The following is a 22618-nucleotide window of genomic DNA, read 5'->3' as shown; positions in this document are numbered from 1 at the left end:
GAAACGCCTGGTTTCACTTTCGTACTGCCTTTGAGGCAGTCCTTTTCTGTTCCTTTGTTAGGGTATTCCCCTAAGCAGCTAACGCAGTACTGATAAAAACAATTTTAAAACTGCGGAGAACCTGAGGGCAAGTGGAGAACAGAGTGCATCTTAATGTGCCGGACTGGCAGGCTTTCCCAGAGTGCCAAGGACCAGTGCTATATTTTTGCCCATTGAATAAAACTGTTTCTTTCTGAGAAACCCTCCAGGGACTCTCAGTTGATGGTTTCTAGACTGGCACCGGTTCACAGACTACCACTTTGAGTTGCACTGATTTAAACTGTGATGAGTAAATAACTTTAAGTTTGGGTTGTGTGTATTAAACAATTAGTTATGATTGGGAGGTCTTACCCTACCTTTTACTCAATTAAGAAGATAGAAAATTAAGAGCACTTAGACCAGGTATATTATTAGAAGGGTGTGTGGGGAGCGAACAGCACTAGGTGACTCCTAAGGGGGGAGTGACATCACTGCTCCTCAGACATCTCTGCCTTTCGGCAAAAATGGGTTGTGGCATTTTCCTGTTTGTTGTTACAGTATGTGCCTTCAAGACATTTCCGACTTATGGCAACCCTAAGGAGAACCTATTTGGGGTTTTCTTGGCAAGTTTCTTCAGAGGGGGTTTGCCATTGCCGTCCTCTGATGCTGAGAGAGTGTGACTGGCCCAAGGTCATCCAGTGGGTTCCCATAGCTGAGCCAGGATTCAAATCCTGGCCTCCAGAATAGTAGTCAAATGCTCAAACCACTACACCATGCTGGCTCGCCTGCATCCCTTTAAAAGGCTGAAGAGATGGTGTAGGTTGGGTAAGGCTCAGTGGGATGGGAAAGGAGAGGCCCCAGGTTTATTTTTTAATTAAATTATTATTAATTACTTTTTTTTTACAAAATTAAAATTTTACTTTTTAATTTTTTAAACATTTTTAGCAAAGGCATGAGTCTGGGGGTACAATTATATTTTGTCTTGACTATTTGTGCTTATGACTACTTGTAAAATAAGAGATTTTGTGAATATGAAACAAACTTAGCAGTGTGTCCCTTTGTTAGTATGTTCCTCTGAAGACTAGTCTTTGTCTCTCTAGAACAATAACTACAAGTTCATGTCTTATATTTAGCCCATCTAACATGATGGATTGCAGTGCAGAAGGTCAGAAAATTATGGGGAAATTAGCGAGAGAGAGAGAGAGAGAGCATAGAAATTTTTCACTCCACCTCTCTAGAGTGAAGACAGAATAAAGAAGCCTTTGGCTCAAAATACTTTGTTTTCTGTTAATTTCTTTGAATTGTCATGTTGTCTAACAGAGTTTTGCTTCTTAAGGATTCGGGATTTGATCCTGTGAATGATGTGCGGGATCCCAGGCGCAGGATATGGTCCAAAACTAGAGACCTTTCACTTCCTGTCCCAAAGTTTAAGGTAAGGAAAGCATAACCTTATTGTGTATCTCTTTTCTCCAGTTTTAAAGTTTCTAATCTTCAATTTCAGCACATCTGCCTTTCTATAGTTCTGACCAAGTATGTATGACAGTAGTTGTATGTCATACTTAAATGCACTGACTGAATTCTACTGTAAATAGTTGTTCTAGGATTCTTCTGCATTTTCAAAGATCTTCTACAGTGGGGGAAGTTCGATGGAGGAAAGTAGAAAGTTGGTAGGAAACCTGGGAACTGTTGTGTTAGAAATATATCTCTGTGTGTTTATCTATTTGGATTTGGTACTGATGAGTAGCAGTTGTGTCTTAAGGAGAAAGGCTTCTGCTTGCATCTGGTCATAAACAAGATCTCCCATGGAAGGGAGATTTGGACAGCAAGAAATGTAGAAGACAGATTGCATGGCACCTGTTTAATAATATTGTTCTTATAAAGTATCGGTGAATGACAGTTATGTATCTTAAAGGTTAAAGGCTGATGAAAGAGAATCTGCCTTCAGAGTAAGCACTGCCACTCAAGAAGGCCCCAGAAGTGCATTTGTTTTGTTTTATTTGTAGCATTTACATCTGGGGTCTTGTTTTTCAAAATCACTAGAGTTATAGTATGAAAGGAGTGAAGTCTGCTTGAGGGATTCTGTTCTGGGCTGGAATAGAGCGATGTGCAGTGCTGCGAGTCAAGGATCTCAACAAGACTGGTCAGAGTTCCTGTCATTCCTGCAGCTTATGAACAGCTTTTTAAAAAGCATATGTTAAAGCTTTTACTCATTGCACATTGTGCTGGATGTGTTTTCTTATTAGACAAGATATGTGACAGTTAAGCATGTGCTTGATTTTAGCCCCTTTATCCCAGCTCTTCTTTTGACTTTCCTGCAGCTGGATGAGTTCTATGTGGGCCCAATCCCTCTGAAGGAGGTCACCTTTGCTCGGCTCAATGACAACATCAAGGAACCCTTTTTGGCTGAGATGTGCAAAAAGTATGGAGACATTGAGGAGATTGAGATCCTCTACAATCCGAAGAACCGCAAACACCTGGGTCTCGCTAAGGTGCTCTTCACAAGCACAAGGGGGGCTAAGGAAACAGTCAAGAACTTGCACAACACTTCAGTCATGGGCAATATCATCCACGCCCAGCTTGATATCAAAGGTAGTTATACCTCCCTTCAATCCTCTTCTTGGCTCAGTATTGCAATCTGGTTCAGAATAGTGTCCACTTTCCATAAATGGCATTTTCTCCCTACAGGTCAGCAGCGAATGAAGTATTATGAACTGATTGTGAATGGCTCCTATACACCACAGACTGTTCCCACTGGGGGCAAAATGCTGAATGAGAAGTCCCCAGCTGACTCAGTAAGTCCACAAAGATCTCTTATGTGAATTAAACAGAATAACTTAATTTGGGGGTCACTTTTCCATAAGAGGCAAAACCCCAGTGCATTTTTTCTTTTCTATTCTGAACATACTTGCTGTTCCTGTGTCCCAATAAGAAAATAAAGCATCCTTCTTTCTTTCCTGTGACACCACCACTGTCTCTCCCCTTTTGCTGTCCTGCACATATTGTGCACTTACAAGGCTCCTGCTACTTTCCTAAACAGGCCTTCTCAGTCTCCAGTTAGTTTCTTGCATGCTTTATTTACAAGAGTAACAGACAAAAAACCATCCAATTATATTTCTTTGTTCTCCATTGCTAAATATTTCATAGTGCTATTAGTCTTGGAGCTGGCTGCTTTGTAACCTTGTTGTGAGTTATTTCATGGTGTAGCCCACTTGTAATGCACTTGAGCAGTAGGTGAGAAGAACTTCTAGATCAGGACTGAGCATCTCTCAATTCCTTTCCTTTTATAGTCAGAGTCACGAAGACGCCACTCAACCGATTCTTCCTATCCTAGTAATGTAATGCCCTCAACACCTGGCAATGGTACCCCTTGCTCTCAGGACACTCCCTATTCCAGTGGCCGGCAAGACACACCTTCTTCATATGGCCAGTACACACCACAGTCTTCCCAAGGGACTCCATATACTCCCCGGGGAGGAACGCCATATTCCCAAGATTCTGCTTACTCTAGCAGGTAAGTGACGTTTGTATTTATTTGTCAAGAATTCAGGGTTTCCACTTTATGGAATGTCAAAAGAGAATTAGCCAGAATTTAGAGAAATTGTGATTAAGCTATATTTAATTTATTTATTTTTAAAAGAAGTTACTGCAGGATGAGAATTGACAGGCGAAGTAGAAAATCATCAAAATATTTTTAATGTAATGATGCATGTGTATTCCATAATATTGTTCTGTGATTTTGAAAATGTTTTATTGTGTGCGAAATAAAAGGTATACGTACATAACAGCACTATAGAGCTGACCGACTTCTTGTAACCAGGTTATTCCAGACAAATTGGAGTAAGTTTCACTTGATCTCAGGATGTACATACTTTGACAAGGTCAGCAAATTGTGAGTGGTTGGACTTAGTGGCCAGTCATTGTTTCTTCTGTTTCATTGTTAAGTACCTTCAGGTCATTTCTAACTTATGGTGATCCTAAGGTGAACCTTTTACAGGGTTTTGTTGACAAGATTTGTTTAGAGGAGATTTGCCATTGCCTTTCTCTGAGGCTGAAAGGGTGTGGCTTGTCCAAGGTTGAGTGGGGATTCAAACTCTGGTCTCCCAGAGTCCTAATCCTAATCCTAATGCAGAACTATGTGAATAAAAGGGAATGTGCTTTATTTATTTGTTTAGTGAAGGATATATATCTCACTTGTAAGATCTCAGGGCAGCATAAAGACAAAACAAAATTTACAATCATTTTAAATTATAAAGACAAATATAAAATGATTTAACAGTCTAAAGTATGTAAAACAATTTAAAATTTACAGATTTAAACCAAGATCCAAATATTTTTAGTACAGAGCCTTAATGAAATCAACATCAGTGATAAATAGTCCCCCAAAGGAGGGCATTTAAAAGCTGTGGTGCCACAGTAGAAAAGGCAATCTTCTGTGCCTCCATGTAGTGTGTTGCTGTCACTGGTGGGAGTCAAGGGATGGTGCCACTAACAAGTTTCAGTATTCATAAAGATATCAGGCACTGTTTCAGTTTTGAGGTTCCAGGCTATTTAGGCTTTAAACATAGTGACCAGCACACTGGATTCAGACTATAAGCCATTTTGAAATGTTTATTTTTTTATATTTTTGTCAAAGCAGAAGTTTAGCTCATTTTAGCATAAAGACTTCCTTGCTTCTACAGAAGGAAATTATAGCATTTCTAGCCTGGAACAAATATTTTGCATTTTGAAAAAGAACAGAATTAATCAACAGGGGACCTTATCACACGTGGGGGGGGGGGTTTGCAGCTCAGATCTGCAGTTACTCCTGTTCTAGCAGTGCAAAGTGTGATGTTTTTTCACACCAGAGTCACTCCTGTCTAGCAATGCAAATTAAGGTTAAAACATGATGTTTTACCACACCTGGTTGCCTTTCTGCTGCCCTTTCAAACTGAGGGGGAAGTGGAGTCAGTTCTGTTCCAAGCAAGTCATGTGAGGCGGATTCAAGCAAAGGGGAGTGAGTGCACATTGCATTAACACACTGGAGGGTTCAGCGATTCGAATCGGCACCCTTGCACATGCTCAGTGGGGCTCTGGATGCTGTCCTCCTTCCCTGCCCCCTCCTTAGCTGTCATCCTTCATCGGGGTGAAGAAGCAGTCGGGATGATGGGACAGATGGCAGTTTGGCAGAGCAATTGGGGGATGATGGAATGGATGGCAGGGGGTCACTGGGGCCAGGATTGGGATGCAGGAGAAGGAAGGGGACGATGGGATAAGTTGCTGGGGCCAGGATTGGGGTGCAGGAGAAGGCAGAGGATGATGGGATAGCTCTCTGGAGGTCCCTGGGGCCAGGATCGGGATGCAGGAGAAGGCAGGGGATGATGGGAATGATGGGATGGGTTGCAGGGTGGCAGAGGGGGTGAGATGGCATGAAGGAGGAGGAGGGGTATGATGGAGCAGGACGCAGGGGGCCAAGGGGGGTGACATCGGAGTGGTTGTCCACACCAGACCAATTCGCAGTGCAATCGAAGTGAGCCTGGAAGCGAATTCTGTGAAGTCACTTTTTTTTGGTTTTACCAAAATGAGGGGTCACTTTGGAATCACTGCGGAAGCACCTCGCAAGGAGCTCCCATAGAAAGGAATGGCATCTGATAACACATTCACTTTACGACATGAATGCACATCGTTGGAAGCGCAGTCACGTCGGAACTGACCTGCAAAAGCTCTAAAAATCTCCAGGGGGAAAAAGACAGTTTGACAGGTTGGGAAGGGGTCACAGATGTCAAAAACTGAAACACAGTGCCCTCTCAACCTGTTTCAGCTTAACAGTTTGGGAGTACTCCTGGATTCAACATTGAGACCCAGGTTTCAGCAGTGACCAGGTTTGCTTTTGCACAGTTAAAGCTATTGCATCAGTTGCACCTGTTCTCTGCACCTGTTGGAAAGTTGGATTTGGCCTTGGTTATACATGCCTTGATTACATCCTGTTTGGATTACTGTAAAGCGCTGTATGTGAGGCTGCCTTCGAAAAGTGCTCAGAAACTTCAGCTGACCCAAAGAGCTACAGCCAAATTGTTAACTGGGCTTGGCTATGGGAAGCACACAACTCCCTTCTTGCAAAAGCTCCCTTCTGGTTGCTGGTTCGTTTCTGGCCACAAGTCAGAGTGCTGGTTTTGAAGCGCTACACAGCTTGGATCCAGGTTATTTGAAGGACTGTATCTCCCTGTACAAGACCATTAGGGTTTTAAGATCATTTGGAGAGGTCCTCTTCCCCTAGGAACGAGGGAGAGGGCCTTCTCAATGGCTGCATCCAGATTTTGGAATTCCCTCCCTAGAGAGGCTAAATTTGCCTTATCCTGGCTCTCTTTCCAGGGGCAGATTAAAACATTTTTGTGCTGCTACGCCTTTACAAACTGTTGAGGTTGGACTCTTAATTCTTTATGGTGTTGGTTTTGAAGTTTTTTAAGGATTGACATATAATTTTATAGTTTTGTTGTTTTTAATGCATTTAGTATTTTAACTGTTTTTATATACGATTACTTAAGGACATATTTTATGCTATCATTTAACTTTTGTAGTGTTTTTAATCTGTATTGTTTTAAAATCTTGTTAGCCCCGTTAAGATAAAGGCAGAATATAAAGGAATAAAATAGTAGTAGTAGTAGTAGTTTTGAAAACCCGTTATTTCATATAATGTTATCTATGATGCTTTAAAATTTTTGTTATTTTTTAAAATTAGCATTCAGTGAAAAATCAGGTGAACAGAAAATAAAATTTGGGTTGCAAACCTGCAAGTGATCACAGAGGTTTTGTGCCTTTGAACTAACCTTTCAGTGGTAGAAAACTAAGAGAAACCAAACAAAGGTGCTCACGGGACTATTTCTCCTTTGTTTCCTTCTCCAAGACAAGGGACACCAGGCTACTCCACCTACCAGCCAGAGTCAACATCCTACAAATCCCGTCGACACGAGAACAGCTTTTCAGACTCATATTCCCGCCGGCATTATTCATCTTCATCTTCATCATCATCATCCTCTTCCTCTTCCTCCTCTCACTACCGCAGCAATGACCATCACTATCCTCCCTATAGTCAGCAGTTTGATGGCAGCAGCGGGAGCACTGTCTCAGCCAGCAGTAGTCGGTACCAGCGCCTCTCATCCACCTCGGAAACCCGTTCTTCCTCTTCCTCCTCCTCCCATCGCTCCCACCAAAGAGAGGACTCTAGCTTCCATTCTCGACATCGAGAGCGCTCCCAGCGGGATGATGCTACTCCTTCCTCCACCACAGCTGTTGCTGCTGCCACCACCACCACCACCTGCACAACACCCTCAGCAACACCCTCAGATGCTGCGCAGTTCCAGAACTGTCATAGTTTTGTTCAGCAGAGTGCAGAGCTCTTCCCAGCACCCAGTGTGCTGTACCCATCTTACGTGGGTACTCCAGAGCCCTTTCCTGTACCTGCAGAATCCCTTCCCGTGGACCAAGACTACCGGCTTCTCCCTACAGCTGAAACGTTTGCTGCCAACTCCCTGCCCCCCACAGAGTTTCTTGCTCAGGAAGTTAAAGAGAACATCAGTCCAGCAGTGACAGCATCTCTGGGGGTTAATGACCAATCCCATTCTCCTACTGTGCAGACCTCGCCAGCCCGATCTGGCTCCCCAGCACCTGAGACTACAAATGAGAGCGTCCCCTTTGCTCACCACAGCAGCTTGGACTCCCGGATCGAGATGCTGCTGAAGGAACAGCGGTCCAAATTCTCTTTTCTCAATTCAGACACAGAAGAGGAAGAGGAAGAAAAAGGGGGTCCCAAGGGGGCAGAGCCACACGGGCCCTGCACTCCACCACCACCCCTTCCAATCAGTTTTGAAGATGTGGTGCCAGCCTTGGACATGGCATTAGGAGCAGAATCTCCCAAAGCCAATGGGCAAGACAAAGTAAGAGCAAAGAATTTGGAGTGTGCCCTGTAGATATATATGTGTGTTTGTGCATGGATATATATGTGTTCACGGAAGAGAAATAATTCTCATGTATCAGAAGAAGTAAAATTTGTACCCAACTTGCAGTTCCTCAAATGCACCAGAGTTCTAGTTGGGGCTTTCAGCACACTCTCACAGTCAATTAAAACAGCTGCAAAATGCAATCGTATGGCCCTGATAACATTCCAAGGCTCCCATACACTTTAGAAACTTCTGGGGGGAAATCAGCTGAAAACAATACCAGAAGTGATGTGACCCCTGGTCAATCAGGCATTCCGTTGTGGTCTGCCCAGGAAGGGGAGGGCAAATGTCGGTTGGCAAAGTGAAAAAATGGCCACTGCCTTTGCCACATTTGCTCACTTTCATCATAACTGCATATGTACATGCACACACATACATGTTTATATGCATATAGTAAGAAAGCATATGCTATCTATTTAAAAAATATTTAGTATAAATGCTTTATAAGTATGGTGGTATGATTAACAACACATATACCAATAGTGAACACATTCCCTGAGTGTAAAGCCTTTGTTATAGTTAAAATAGCACTATCTGCACACTGGTGGACTCTGGGAAATTCTTTCCTTTGCAGAAACCCAAACCCTAAAAGCAGTTCAGTGAGTATAAATAATGTAGAGCATGCATACACAAATAGGCATACAGTTGGCTTTCATGGATAAAATAGTTTTTGAAATGTTAATTTGTTCACTTGACAAAATATCAAATGTAACTTTTGTTGCTTTTCCAGATTTTGAAATTTAAAATCTTGGAAAGTATGGGTAGGGCAGTTACTAGTGCTTTGATGTCAGGGAAACAAGGGCTGCATCCACACTGCAGAAATAATCTGGTTTGACACCACTTTTTAACTGCCATGGTTCAATGCTATCTAATTCTGGGCATTGTAGTTTGTTGTGGCACCAGAGCAAACCTCTGAGAAGACTCCCCCCCCCCAGAAGAGAGCAAAGCACTAGGGCCACAACAAACTACAATTCCTAGAATTCCATAGCATTGAGCCATGGCAGTTAAAGCAGTGTCAAACCGGATTATTTCTTCAATGTGGATGGACTCAAAGATTATAAATTTTTGAAACAGGCAGATCCTTAAAAAAATCTGTTTCCTTACTGTAGGAACCATCAAATATATTCAGTATTAGGCTCTTGGTTCATGCCTCTTTCAGCATTCTAAAATTTTCCATCTAATTGTAAGAGTAGGATCATTGATGAATTAATGAGTGATAAGGGAAGCTCAAAGGCAAGAATTAGGCATCTAACATTTTTTGTGAATTTTGATTTTTAAGTTGTTCTTTTCTATTTCAACACAGAAATTACTAGGACGGGAGGTGACAGCACTGACAGGAATGGAAATAGTCAGTTAATGTAATCGCATACAAGGAAATAGGTGATTCTCAGTGCAAGAGCTGGACTGTTGTCTCACTGTGATATCTGTTTCCTCCTTTCTCTCCTCTTCCTCTCCTTAATTAGGCATCGCAACATTCATCAGGTGAAGATATGGAAATCTCTGATGACGATGACACAGAAGTCGAGCCACCAACTCCTGTGGCCGGATTGTCTGAACCCCATTTTTCTGTGATGCCATCAGCCCTGGGCCACATGCCATTGGGCATGTCCTCTTTTACTCCCCATCACCAGCCAGACCTGCCTCCCACTTACCCAATACAGCCTCTCATGTCTGTCTCCCTCCCACACTTGGCAGGGAAATCCCACTCATTGTCCAACTACAGCCAGGTTGGCCCACGGCATGCTCACCGCTTGTCAGACTTCAGAGGGAGGGCAGGCATGGTGGATGGAGGTCGAGGTGCTCCCCATATATATGACTTCGTTAACTCCATGGAACTGATGAACCGCCTTGGCAACCAGTGGGGTGGGATGCCCATGTCTTTTCAGATGCAGACTCAGATGCTGAGCCGTCTGCAGCAGCTGCGTCAAAACAAAGGCCAGTTCGAAGACCCTTTCTCATACCACCGGGAGGCAGCAGCTTTTTGTGGCCGGCCCCTCTATGACCATGGCTACCTAATGGACCAGGGCAACCACCACTTTCAGAGAGACCAGCTATTCATGCAACAGCCATCAGTAGTAGGGGGATCAGAACAACAACAACACCATCATTCCTCAGATCAGCCTCCGCTGCCCCCTCCACAGCACCTCCTTGATTTCCGGGGCACTCCATGGGGATATGAGGAGGAAATGGCTCCACCCCCACCCCTCCCCAAGGACCCTCATGCCTCCGTAGTGGACAGTGTGCTTGAGTCACTGATGCAAGAGATGAAGAGCATTATGCAACGTGACCTCAACCGCAAGATGGTGGAGAATGTGGCTTTCAGCACCTTTGACAAGTGGTGGGAGCGTAAGGAGGAGAAGGCTAAGGTGACTGGAGATATGGGGGGCACACCAATATCCCTAGGCTTGGGAGGGGTCTGGATTCCAGTGGGCTTGAGGGTAGAATTCCTGAAAAATCTTGGTTTTCATATTTTCACAGAACAAAGTCCTTTGAAACGTAATGAGGCCCAAACATTTTCCTGCGTCTTATTAGTAATATACAGTACGAAAGCCTTTAATTTCCAAAAATGGTAGTAATCCTCCATGACACAGCCCCAAGCTCAGAATGGAAATGAAATGGTGTTGGATGGCATGGGGGGGATATAGAATCTAAACAGGGGTATAAAGTGCCGTAATGCGTGTCCTGTGAACTGGAGGTTCAGGTAAGGATGCAAGTAACCAGATAAGAGAATGAAGTGGCACATGGGAACACAGAAGCTGAGCAGAAAAGCCTAATGTGAATTTAGGAACAAGTGTGTGTACCTTCATGGATAAGCAGGATGCCATTTCATAAAGTGGTGGATGCTGCTAAAACCATTGTCTCCATGTTATCCTTCAGCACATCCTGCTGACCCTACCACTGTGAAAGGCCTCTGCTTTGTCCTCCCTCTAAATCCTGTTTCCTCCCTCTCTGCTTCTTACTGCTGTCACTAATGCCCAGGTTTCATTACGTGTAGCCTTTCCAGAGTGCTGTCAAACAGCCGGCCAAGGAAGAAGAGAAAGACAAAACCAAACTGAAAGACCCCGCCTTGCTGTCTTTAGTTGATTGGGCCAAGAGTGGTGGTGCTGGTGGCCTGGAAGGGTTTGGCTTTGGGACTGGCTTTCGAGGAGTGTTGAGACTCCCGTCCTTCAAGGTGAGGATCTCTGTTCTTTGAGTTTGGTTGTTATTGGGATCCAGCTGCAGGGTCTGAGGTCTTGCTTTGTTCACAAGACTGTATCTGAGGTGATTTCTCAGGAGGTAGAGACTCTGGCTTGATTACTTTCATATATGTGGGTTGTCAGTCTGTTCTGTCCCAGGTAATCCACTGCTTCTACTGTTGCAGGTGAAAAGGAAAGAGCCATCTGAAATCTCAGAGGGCAGTGAAGTGAAGCAGCCACGCCCTTCTACTCCCATTGAAGAGGATGAAGATGGTTAGTTGTTTCATCCCTGGAATATTATTCTTAAATTTCTTTAATTATCCAGGGAGTGTTTCTGTTTCTTCATTTTCTTAATGAACTTAATGAACTTTATTTGTTACTCTGCAGATAAAGAATCTTCACAGATACTTAAGTCCTCCAAGAGAGATGATGAGCGAATCAAAAGCTCGGGAAAACGGAGAAAACTTTTCTGCTTAGACAGTGAAGGGGAAGAAGCATCGGAGGACTCCTCTTCTGAAAAGGTGAGAGAATGGTATTTCTTTTCTAGTAGCATTAGGACCGTCTGGAAGAAATTGCAGACAGAAGCATAGAGAAACCAGGTTCTCATTCATGCCCTGATGTTCCAGCATTAGGATTAAGAATGTGCCTTTGATGCAGACTAGTTAAATGGACTTAATGTTGCTGTTTGCCATTACTTGTTGCTCCTTGCCAGGTGGCCTTTTGACTTCTGAGAGGGCTTTCATACCTCCTTTCCTACAACTGCCTTAAACTGCCATCACTGTCTCAATATACAGTCTCTGACTCATTGGTCATTGACCACAGAGCCTAATGTGATTTCATTTCTTACTTACCAGTGCCTCATCTCCCTGGGTGTGAAAGAGAGTGGTGATCATAGTTGGACTATTTAGCTGCCGTTGCTACAGATAATTTTTGGGATGATGATATTTTGGAGTACTTTGGCTGATACATCAATTTTGTTCTCCTTTGTACTTAAAAAGCTGCAGGAAATCCTAATTGGAATAACCTTTCTTTTGCTATTGCAATCCAAGTTATTCCTCACAGTTTAAATTCCATTTTTATACTGTATTGGTTCCCCAGCCACTCTGAGAGTCAAAAATTCAAGTAGACCTTTTTTTTTAAAAAAAACATATGTTTACCCTGGCAATGACATTATTTAAATATTTCAGCTTTAGAGAAACTATATCATTGTCTTCACAGGAGGAGGAAGAAGAACAGCGAAGGGAGAAAGATGAAGGTTCAAGGGTACGCAGTGCAAAGGAATCGGAAGGTATTTCCCAGCTTACAATGGAGTATTTGAAGCTGAAAAGCTGCTAGTCACAAAACAGAATTGATGACGTGCCAGCATCATTAGTGTTAACTGTAATAGTAACCTATTGGCTCATGGAACTTATCTGATCAAAATAATTTTTTAAAGGATAATTCTGTTGTTGGAAGGCTTTTCTTTCCTTTTACAAGTATGCATTTACTTTCCTTTTTCACACAGGTAGTATCTCTCTGTTTACATTAATTGCATTTCACTGCCTGACAGCTAAATGAATTTCAGCATTTAGTAGAGTTGTGGTATGTCTGTAGCCTAGATGCTACACATTCAATCCTTAAACTGATTAAATATCAAAAGTTAATTCTGCAGCCTGTATAAAATATGCAGATTGTGCTTCATGTCCCCCCCCCCCCCCAAAAAAAAAAGAGAAATGTGTGCTTTCATGCAGCAGCTGAGACCTTGGCAAAGGATTGCAAATCAAGATTGATAGGGAGTCAGGAGTCACCTAGTTAACCTAAGTGGAGATGGGCAACAAGGATTATAAGAGGTATGGAGAGCAAAACATACAAAGGAAGGGTTGAAGGAGCTGAGCATGCTCAGCTTGGTGAAGATGAGACTTTAGGGGTGGCATGATTGCACTCTTTAAATACATCAAGAACTGTCACAGAGAGGTGGAAGGAGGCCTGTTCTCTGCTGCGCTAGAGGGTAGGACCAGATCTAAAGGTTTGAAGATACAGGAAAGTAAATTTCAGTTGAAGGAACTTCTTGAAAATAAGAGCCGTTGAGCAATGGACAATTGCTTAGAGAGGTGGTGGGGTCTCCTCGTCTCAGCATCTTCAAAAAGAGTCTCGACAGCTGGGGACATTTTAGCTAGAGTTCCTGTACTGAGTGGGAGTTGGATTCAGTGGCCCATCAGGCCCCTTCCAACTCTATAATTTGATGCTGTATCTGTATACTTCTGTAATTTTAAAATGTTTTGACCGTCGTAAGAAGAGTAAAGGTCATTGGAGCCCCATCCCCATAGCTTCTGAAATTTCTGTAGGCACTGATCATGTTCTTTCAGACATGTCCTTGCAACCATGACAACTAGAAGCATACCTTTTGTCTTTTATATATATATATATATAAAATGGAAGCCTTTTCAGCTTTGGAAGCTAAATTCTAGGGCCATACTTGGCCTCCTGATTTTACTCATCATTGAAGTATTGTCTTGAATATAGCTATGATAATAATATCCCTTTATCCTTTGTACAGATGAAGGTGAGAGCGACAGCTCCTCAAAGTATTCTCCTTATGGAGACTCTGATGAGGACAGTGATAGCACATCTGATTCAGAGAGCAGTTCTTCCTCATCTTCCTTGTCATCGTCATCTTCCTCCTCTAGTGAGGAGGAGGAGGAGGAAGATGAAGATGCTGAATGCATGGAGGAAATGGATGGTTCTGCAATGAACAGCTGTCTGAGTGAGTCAGCGAGAAGCATGGAGGATGTAACACAGCAAGCAACTGATGCTGAGATGGGTCAGAAGAAACCAGAAGCAGCTCTACTTCAAGGTGAGATACACAGCCCTCAGTTTTCCTCAGGAGAAATTATATCAGCCATGCTGGTGTAAATGGTAGGAGATGAGTATTGGATACCATTTCATGGTTGCTCTCACTACCTACAAAAACACAAGGTTAGCTGAACGATTTTTCACTATTAAAGTCATCCTATTCCATGGGCTTTCAGTGCCACCAAGAACTTTCTCCATCCCTATAGTTGCATATTTCCACATGACTTAATCAAATTCATCATCGTCTCAAATTCATTGTATCCAAGACCAGCCAGATGCTTCTTTCCTTTGTTTTGCAGCTAATCTACAGTTGAGAAGACTCTCAGTGCAGCTTATGTATCAACAGAAATTCAAAAACAATCTATTATCCTTAGGTTTTTAATGGGGTGGGGAGCTGCCATTTTCCATTTATTGTTGTTATTTCCAGCAACTTAGCTTTGACCTATGACAACCTTATCAATAAGAGACTTTCATGAACTCTGATCATCAACTCAGGTCTTTTAAAGTCAGGGCTTTCATTTCCTTGAATGAATCAATCCACTTGTAGTCTCCCCTTTTTCCTATTGCCCCCTACTTTACTGAGCATTATCAACTTTTCTAGTGAGTCATGTTGCCTCATGATATGTCCAAAGTATGATAGTCTCATTTTAGTCAATTTCTAGGGAATGTTAGTGATTAGGCCCATTTATTTGTCTTTTTGGCCCTTTGTGATGCTCATAGAACTTACTCCCAACACAATATTTCAAACAAATTGATCTTCCTGTCAGCTTTCTTCATTTTGTAGCTTTGACAACCATACACAATAATAAAAAATGCTATGGCATGGATCCAGGTTTCTTAACCTGTGGTCTGCGGACCCTCAGAGGGCTGTAATGTCCTCAAAGGTAGTCTGCGAAGGCTTGAAAAAATGTTAGGAGTTTATACAGTTAGAGAGAGAGAGAATGAATGAATGGAAGGCAGACAGACAGCCAGACAGGAAAAACTATACTATTCTACTCGCTCCATTAAAAACAAAAGTAAACATTGACTGTGAAAATAATCGTTTGATAGGAAAAAATATACTCAGCCCTTGCTACTTCTGCATGTAGTGAGAATGTACAAGTGAATGATGCTGAGTGGTTGAGAGAAAGCACATGATATTTCTTGCTACTGTAAATACAGCCAGAAGTCACCTTCTTTCCTTCACCAAACTCTAGTGTTGTCCATGTTGTGCCACCACATTCTCGGAACATCTAATGCTTCCCCGAATTCTGTAGTTTTGTTGAGAATGTTCTTGAAGAATTTTATGTAGAAAAGGCAGATTGTGTTTGCAGGAAGAGAGCGTCAGAGTCAGTCAGTGTGAATATTCAAATGGACTTCACAATGATAACAGTAGATTATTGAAAATGATTGAGTTTCTCTTTTGATTTCTGTAAAAAAAAACATCTGGTTATTGTCAGGTAAAGTGACTGTTCGATCTTATTGCAGTAAATTTTCTGACAGTACATTTTGGCTGAGCCTCAGGATGAATCACTGGCTGAATTTGACATATAAAAGTATGGACGATGTTGATGAGGGTGCATCCTATTCAAAGCAAAATTAATCTTCCTCTTTAAAAGTGCTGCCGTTATAGGAAAGAATAACTGTTGGTTAGCTCCATGATGAACAACTACCAAAGTGTGTGTTTATATTGTCCAACAAGGCCATGAAATCTTCAGAATTACAAAGCCATCTCAATATAAACATAAAGAATATGCCTCAAAGGAGAATCAGTTTTTTCAAAAGTAGGGAGCAGGCACCTTAGCAAAGTAAAGTATGTAATTTTAATCTCAACCATTTAATTCTTTTTAAGAGGAGATACTGTGTATATTTTGTATGATTTTACATGGTGTTGGCCACTTTGATTGTTTCTTCAAAAAGCGGGATATAAATAAAAGTTTTATTTAAAAAAAGTTTTATTAAAGAATATGTTTTTTTAAAAGAATACAACTGAGATTGTACTTATGAAGATTCAGTGAGGGCCTCATTTGAAGTTTCTCAGCTAATAGCAAAAACTGGAAAACTGCTCAAATAGCTGAAAAACCTCTATGACCTGCTGCAAAAACCATGGTTTCTGCATTGATAATTGAGAAAGCTGTCAAGGACCTTTCCCTGTGTCAATTGTCACAGTTGAGCAAAATCAGCACTTTGTCAGCCAATATCAAGGAATAGTTATTAAAAAGAATTCACATTTCCTCCAATTTGCTCTGCAGTTGGAAGAAAGCACAGACATAACAGTGTGACTTTATTGTGCTATGGTAGGTATGAACATGAGTGAAATATTTTTTACTACTTACTGTTCATCTCCTTGTTTGTACACACTACATCTGAATAAATATTTAACAGCTTAAATAGCTACTGAGCTTGTAAGCAGTGCCATATTTATTGCATCTCTTAAAAAAGATTCTCAAAAGTTTCTTTTAGTTTAACATTGCAGCCCTACTGTATGTGGAAAATGTCTGTAATTATTACAGGTGAATGATTAAATGGGTAATATTCATATAGTTAAAAGCAGGTTGAGAAATATACACTACAGCTGTTGGAAAAGAAGCAGTGAGTATACACACTCATGTTCTCTGCTGTGTTTGAGATGCCATATACCTCACAGCTGCCCAATTTTGTATACAGTACTTGTGTACTTTCAAGTCATTTCTGATTTAAGATAACTAAGGCAAACCTATCACAGGGCTTTCTTGTCAATATTTCTTCAGAGAGGGGTTGCCTTTGCTTCCTTTGAAGGTGAGAGAGTGTGTCTGTCCCAAGGTCACACAGTGATTTTCTATGGCCGGACAGGGATTCGAACTCTGTTTTCCAGAGTCATAGTCCAACACTCAAATCACTACACCACATGGTCTTTTCAGCCTTCGTTCCTTTTAAGTGCTAAGCAAAGTCTCCCATTGTTTTAATTCTTTCTGAATATCAATATTTAACTATTTCTAGAGGCTATTTTCATTTATTTGTTTCTGCTGCTTTTATGATGTTTAGTCTCTCATTGTCTCAGTTGCTTAGAAGATGGTGGAGCTAGAGTGGAAGAGACTTGGCCATCCTGAATGTTGGTTTGTGTGTTGAGTTCTGCCTAGATTTGAAATACCATTTATCTCCCTCATGTTTAGGCCATGTGGCAGAAGAGAAGCCTGCTCCTCAGGAGGAAACCATACAAGCCTCACCACAAGAGGAGAAGGATGTTGGAACAGCACTGGAAGAGCGCCCCAGGCCAGAAGAGCGGCCGTCCTCTCCAATCCCACTTCTGCCACCACCCAAGAAACGGCGGAAAACAGTCTCCTTTTCAGCTCCTGGTGAGGATGATGAAATTAAGGGGGCTTTGGAGAAGCCACCTGAACTGGCACCTTCAACTGTTTGCCCGCCGCCACCACCCCCTCCTCTTCCATGTACCCCCACAGATGAAGCACAATCCCCATTAGTGCCTGTGGAACCCATACTACTACCCCAAGTGTCCTTATCTTCCAATGCGCCAACTTCAGTTCCTTGTCCCCTGCCCCCCGTAACGTCTCCTGCTAAGCCAGTGACTGCTGCTAGTCGCAAGAGGGATTCCTCCAGAGCCAGCCAAAGAACAATCAGCAACTTGCCAGCAGATCATGCTTCTCTGGTGAAATGTTGGTCAGAACAGCTATTGCCCGCTGGTCGGTCCCGGAACCGCTCTCGCTCCCGAGTCGCCCAACCCCCTCAAGAAAACAGACTACAAGTACGTGAACAAATGGGTGCTTCCTCATTGCTACAGTTGGCCAATCAAGCTCACCTGACCGTGTTGGCAGATGGGGCTCTTAAAAAAGCCTACTGGTGCAGGGAGTGAAGATTCTGAGGCAACGGAGACCTCAGATGAGGCTGAGGAGCCCAAAGCAGCAGTGCTGCCACCTCCTGCCCTGTCTCTCGAAGTCAGCAGTATTCTAATGGAGCATAACTATGCCATGGCTGTCCGTGCATTACCGGTGGCTGGACCTCGGAAGCCAGATGAGGCAGTGGTGCCTGGCTCCATAGATCTGTTGCAGGTGGATTTGTATAGTGAGCACATGGGTGAGATTCTGGAAGCTCCTGAGGAGGTAGTGGCAGATGCCACTGAGATCAAAGCTGAGCCTGATATAAGTGACCTGGTTGCACTGCCCCCTCCACCTCCACCACCAGCACAGAAACCCAAAGCAGCTGTTCCAGAACAGCGTCTTCAGGCCAAGAAACCACGTCCCCACTGGCTCAAGGAGGAAGCAGTAATAAAGGACCTAGGACTGTTACCCTTTGGGCCCGAAGACCTCTTTCCTTCAGAGAGTGAAGAGGAGGAGGAGGAGGATGAAGAGGATGAAGAGAGTGCTGACAGCAGCGATGAAGGGGAGATTCGCAGGAGATCCCTGCGTTCCCACTCGCACAAGTACGCCCCAGCTCAGCCACCCCCTCCACCCCCTGTATTTGAGACACGCAGTGAGTTTGAGCAAATGACCATCTTGTATGACATCTGGAACTCAGGGCTAGACTTGGAGGACATGAAATACCTGCGGTTGACTTACGAGCGCCTGCTGCATGAGGACAATAGTACAGACTGGCTGAATGACACCCACTGGGTCCACCACACCAATATCCTTTGTGCAGCAAAATTGGGGAGTTACTTGGGAGGGACATTTATATATCTGCAACTTTGTTTGGACTAGATTTTTATACTTTTAGAAGCTGAGGAAGCATGCTGAGGATTCTATTCAAGGTTCCTAGTCTCTCCCCCTAATACACACATCTTTAAAGAATTACAGTGGGCCCTTGGTATCCACTGGAATTTGATTCTAGTGTCTCAATCTCAAATTCCAAGATTCTGTAGGAACGTGCCATGGCTGTTAAAGTGGTATAAAATGCTAAAATAGTATAGTGTAAAAAAGCCTCGCTTTGGGATTCTACCAGATAAGGCATTCTAACTCGATGACCTTTGTTGTACCAGGCAAGGAAGATGGAGAGAGATTCTGGGGCAGGATTAGATCATGAATGGCTAGACATGCACCTAGTTTTTTCCCCCAGCTGCTTAGACTCCTATTATTTGACTTTTTCTGGTTTGGTGATGCTATATTGCAATGTGTAAAAATGTACATTTACCTTTTAATCAAACTTCGATGTTGCCTTTCAACTAAAAATAGTTCTCTCCACTAAAAACTATCCAATTGCTGCAGTAACTGGCAAATGATGGAACTCTTCCTCATATATTACCATCTCCATTGTGCTCCATCCCAAAGTTATAGGATGGCTGTTTAAGACAAAATGTAGCATTTTTAAAGATTACTTAAAATGTAGCATTTTTAAAGAGCTAACTGTTTGTGGAAAATGAAGATGGGGTGGTGGTTACTGATTTTTCTTTCCCTCTCTTGCCCACCCCATCTGGGAGGCACGAATTCTACTTGTGTTAACAGGAAAGAGGTACCCTCTGCTTGCTTTAAAACCAAAGTCTTTAAAGAGGACATGTTGCTTGTGTAAAGCTAAGGCAGTGGGTCATTTTCTTCTGTCTTCACTTGCTGCTTATTTTCCTCTCTTTTCCTTAACTTCCCCCGTCTCCACTCACAAACATTGAAAACCCAAAGCGGAAACGGAAGTCATCGGATCTACGGGAGCATCAAACAGGCTGTGCCCGTAGCGAGGGTTATTATCACATCAGCAAGAAGGAAAAGGACAAGTACCTTGATGTATGCCCAGCCATTGTGCAGCAACTGGATGCTGCTGATACGCAGGTCTGACTCCTTTTGCTGAGATGTGTCCCCTGTACCTCTCCCTGCCCACCCCAAGTGCCTCAGCACAATCTTTTTGGACTATGGTAGTGACCCTATAGCTTTTACTAGTTGGAAAGTATAGACAGAAATATGTTTGAGAAAGAAATTAAGATTGGGCATATTGCACATTAAAATATGTGTAAAAAGTGTATGCAGAGCAAATCTTGATTCACTGTCGAGAGAAGCTAAATTGTCTTATAGATGTGATATATGTTCATTCTGCTAGTGCCCAGTTTGATGCATAACACAACATCAAAGCTGGATGAACCAGTGGCTAAGAGTATGCGACCGCCCTCTTTGCTTTTTATTTAGTTATTTTTAACAACCTATTTTTTCTTCCCTAGGGCACCAACCGCATCTTGTCTGAACGGAGGTCTGAGCAAAGGCGGCTTCTGAGTGCCATTGGCACCTCTGCCATCCTTGATAGTGATCTTTTGAAACTTAACCAATTGAAGGTACCCAAGCTGTCTGGTTAAACAAATGGGAAGAACTGAGCAAGAAATGTAGCCTGTAGCAGGGGAATATTTGCTTTTAATCCATCTCTTGGGGACAAAAAGAAGACAAATAAAGCCCAGTATGCTTTTGAAAATGCTCTTGCTTCCTAGAAACTGTTCTGCGCTAGATAGAAAAAGGTACTTCAGGTTTAAGAGATGGGAGAGAGCAGGTTTTCAAACAAAGGGATTTATAAGGTTTTGTGTGCAGATCGCCAAAAATCTTTTTAGGGTTTGGGGAAAGCCAGCTGTTCTCCCAGATTTAGTTTTCCAATCAAAAGCCAGTTGTCCATTTGGGACCAGATCTTCTGTCTGTAGTTCTTGAGATTTTACAAGGGTTGGCATTGCTGTTGGAAGCTAGCACAAGAGGAGAGAAATTCTTGAAACATTAACTATGAGTATCTAGGACATGGACAATTTTGGCAAAGTTGGCTAGGTCTCACAGGATTTGTAAATGGAAAAACGTCGAGAGAGGGGCTACAGTTGCCCAAACCTTGTTCTGGAGCCATGAGGGGAAGGGCTGAGGTCACTCACAGCAGTCTTTCCATATATTCTCCAGGTTAATATCACTTTCTGCATTCTAAAAGGGGACCTAGAATGATTAAGATGCTGTGTTGTTGTTGTTGTTTTTAATTCAGCACTCCTTACTTGGATTGGACCAAAATTATCATCCCCTTGCTAGTTTTTTTGTGTTTGTATGTACATGTGTGTTTAGAACTTTTCTGTAGATTCAAACAATGAGGACTAATATTCTTTGATTTTTTTAAAAAAATAATGAAATATGCATGTCAGGAAATTAGATTTTATATTCTCATTGTATGTGCCTGTAAATCAGATGTAGTACTTGGCTCCAAATTAAGCCTAGTAAGAATCTCACATTTACTATACAGTACATATAATTACTATCCTCTTCCTCCCGTGTAGTTCCGGAAGAAGAAGCTGAGGTTTGGCCGAAGCCGAATTCATGAGTGGGGCCTCTTTGCAATGGAGCCAATTGCTGCTGACGAGATGGTCATCGAGTATGTGGGTCAGAATATCAGGCAGGTGAGTGTCTGTGGGGTGCATCTAATTTTTACTGCCTTGGTATCTTGTGCAGGAGTGTCTTCATAATCTGAAACCATCAGGCCTAGGCAGTCGCTACCCTTGACCTGTGTGTTTCCATTCTGTCTGTTTTTTTAAAAAACAAGCATAATTTAAAACTCTTAAATAGTATAATTTGCTTAACACCCTTCGTCACTTGTTCTGAATGTATTAATAGAAGCCCAAAATCTGTCTCTTTTTAAAAAATGCAGGCATGTTTTAGAAGCATTCTGGTTTTGACAGGCTTCTAAGGGAGGTCATATTGTTGTTACAGCAGAAATTTTGTTTGCACATTATTCTTAGTGTTTCTGAATGCAGCATGTTAAGAGGACTTTCTCCAGGATATTGCCATTGTTTTGAAGTCTGAAAGTTGCTCCCTTCTTCAACAATCCTTTTCTGTTCAATTTCTTTGTTTTTATATTCTCTGTGTTTATTTTTTTTAAAAAAAGCTTTGGAGAAAATCCAAATGTATATTGAATGGGATATGTTGAATACAATGTTGAAGTAATAATGAAACTGAGGATCCCAGAAAAAGTAAACCTGGATTTTGTAGGTCATTTTCCCTTATGAAGTGGTAATGGATCTGTTTAAAGTATCTGCAATCAATTGGCACTAGGGGGTGCTATAGAAACTCCTAGAATAGGACAAGTCTCTTCTTTAGTGCCTTCAGAGAACCTGTTTTGTTTCCTTTAAATTCCAACCTCTTTCTTCCGCTAGCAAAGAGCAATGCTTTTGTTGTTGTTGTTGTTGTTGTTGTTGGGGAGGGATGCCAGATGAACATTCTTGTGGGAAACACTACAGTGACAGGAGTTCAGTTTCATTTTCTTGCACTGGAAAACAGTCTTTTGGCTGTTGTGCCTTTCCGATATATTCAGAGTCCTAGCCTAAATGAAACATTCCTTACTCTGATAGAGCAGCCTTAACTTAAGTCAATTCTTCTGTTCCTAAATATCTCATATGATTATTCTTTTTTTCCAAGATGGTAGCTGACATGCGTGAGAAACGATATGCCCAGAATGGCATTGGAAGCAGCTATCTTTTCCGTGTGGACCATGACACAATTATTGATGCCACCAAATGTGGTAACCTAGCCCGTTTCATCAACCACTGCTGCACGGTGAGTTGTGTGAAATTTACAGAGAAAGAGACCCCCTGCTATTGCTCTTATTAGCTGTCATCCATAGGTTTTCAATATTAAATGAATCTAATTCATATAGCACTGCCAATTATAATACTATTTTACTGAGTAAATAAACAGCAGCAAAAACCCAGATTGCTGC

At 42.3% G+C, this 22618-nt stretch overlaps 2 protein-coding genes across 2 annotated transcripts in view; both read left to right on the top strand.

The window, feature by feature from the left end:
- The window catches only part of PRSS8 (serine protease 8), a 687619-nt gene that overhangs the window by 205495 nt on the left and 459506 nt on the right, over positions 1-22618 (top strand). The gene's annotated exons all lie outside the window — the stretch shown is intronic.
- SETD1A (SET domain containing 1A, histone lysine methyltransferase) overlaps positions 1-22618 on the top strand; it is a 36196-nt gene that overhangs the window by 5875 nt on the left and 7703 nt on the right. Inside the window, 17 exon segments of the mRNA XM_042472842.1 lie at positions 1355-1450; positions 2337-2607; positions 2704-2810; positions 3306-3529; positions 6899-7928; positions 9455-10357; positions 10987-11163; positions 11353-11440; positions 11555-11688; positions 12386-12455; positions 13704-14000; positions 17131-17798; positions 17800-18598; positions 19559-19728; positions 20112-20222; positions 21183-21302; positions 22318-22455. Of these exon segments, the coding sequence (XP_042328776.1) occupies positions 1355-1450; positions 2337-2607; positions 2704-2810; positions 3306-3529; positions 6899-7928; positions 9455-10357; positions 10987-11163; positions 11353-11440; positions 11555-11688; positions 12386-12455; positions 13704-14000; positions 17131-17798; positions 17800-18598; positions 19559-19728; positions 20112-20222; positions 21183-21302; positions 22318-22455 (5403 nt within the window).

This window comes from Sceloporus undulatus, chromosome 6, assembly GCF_019175285.1.
Source record: "Sceloporus undulatus isolate JIND9_A2432 ecotype Alabama chromosome 6, SceUnd_v1.1, whole genome shotgun sequence".
Lineage (NCBI taxonomy): Eukaryota > Metazoa > Chordata > Lepidosauria > Squamata > Phrynosomatidae > Sceloporus > Sceloporus undulatus.
This window is presented reverse-complemented; position numbering and strand designations above follow the sequence as displayed.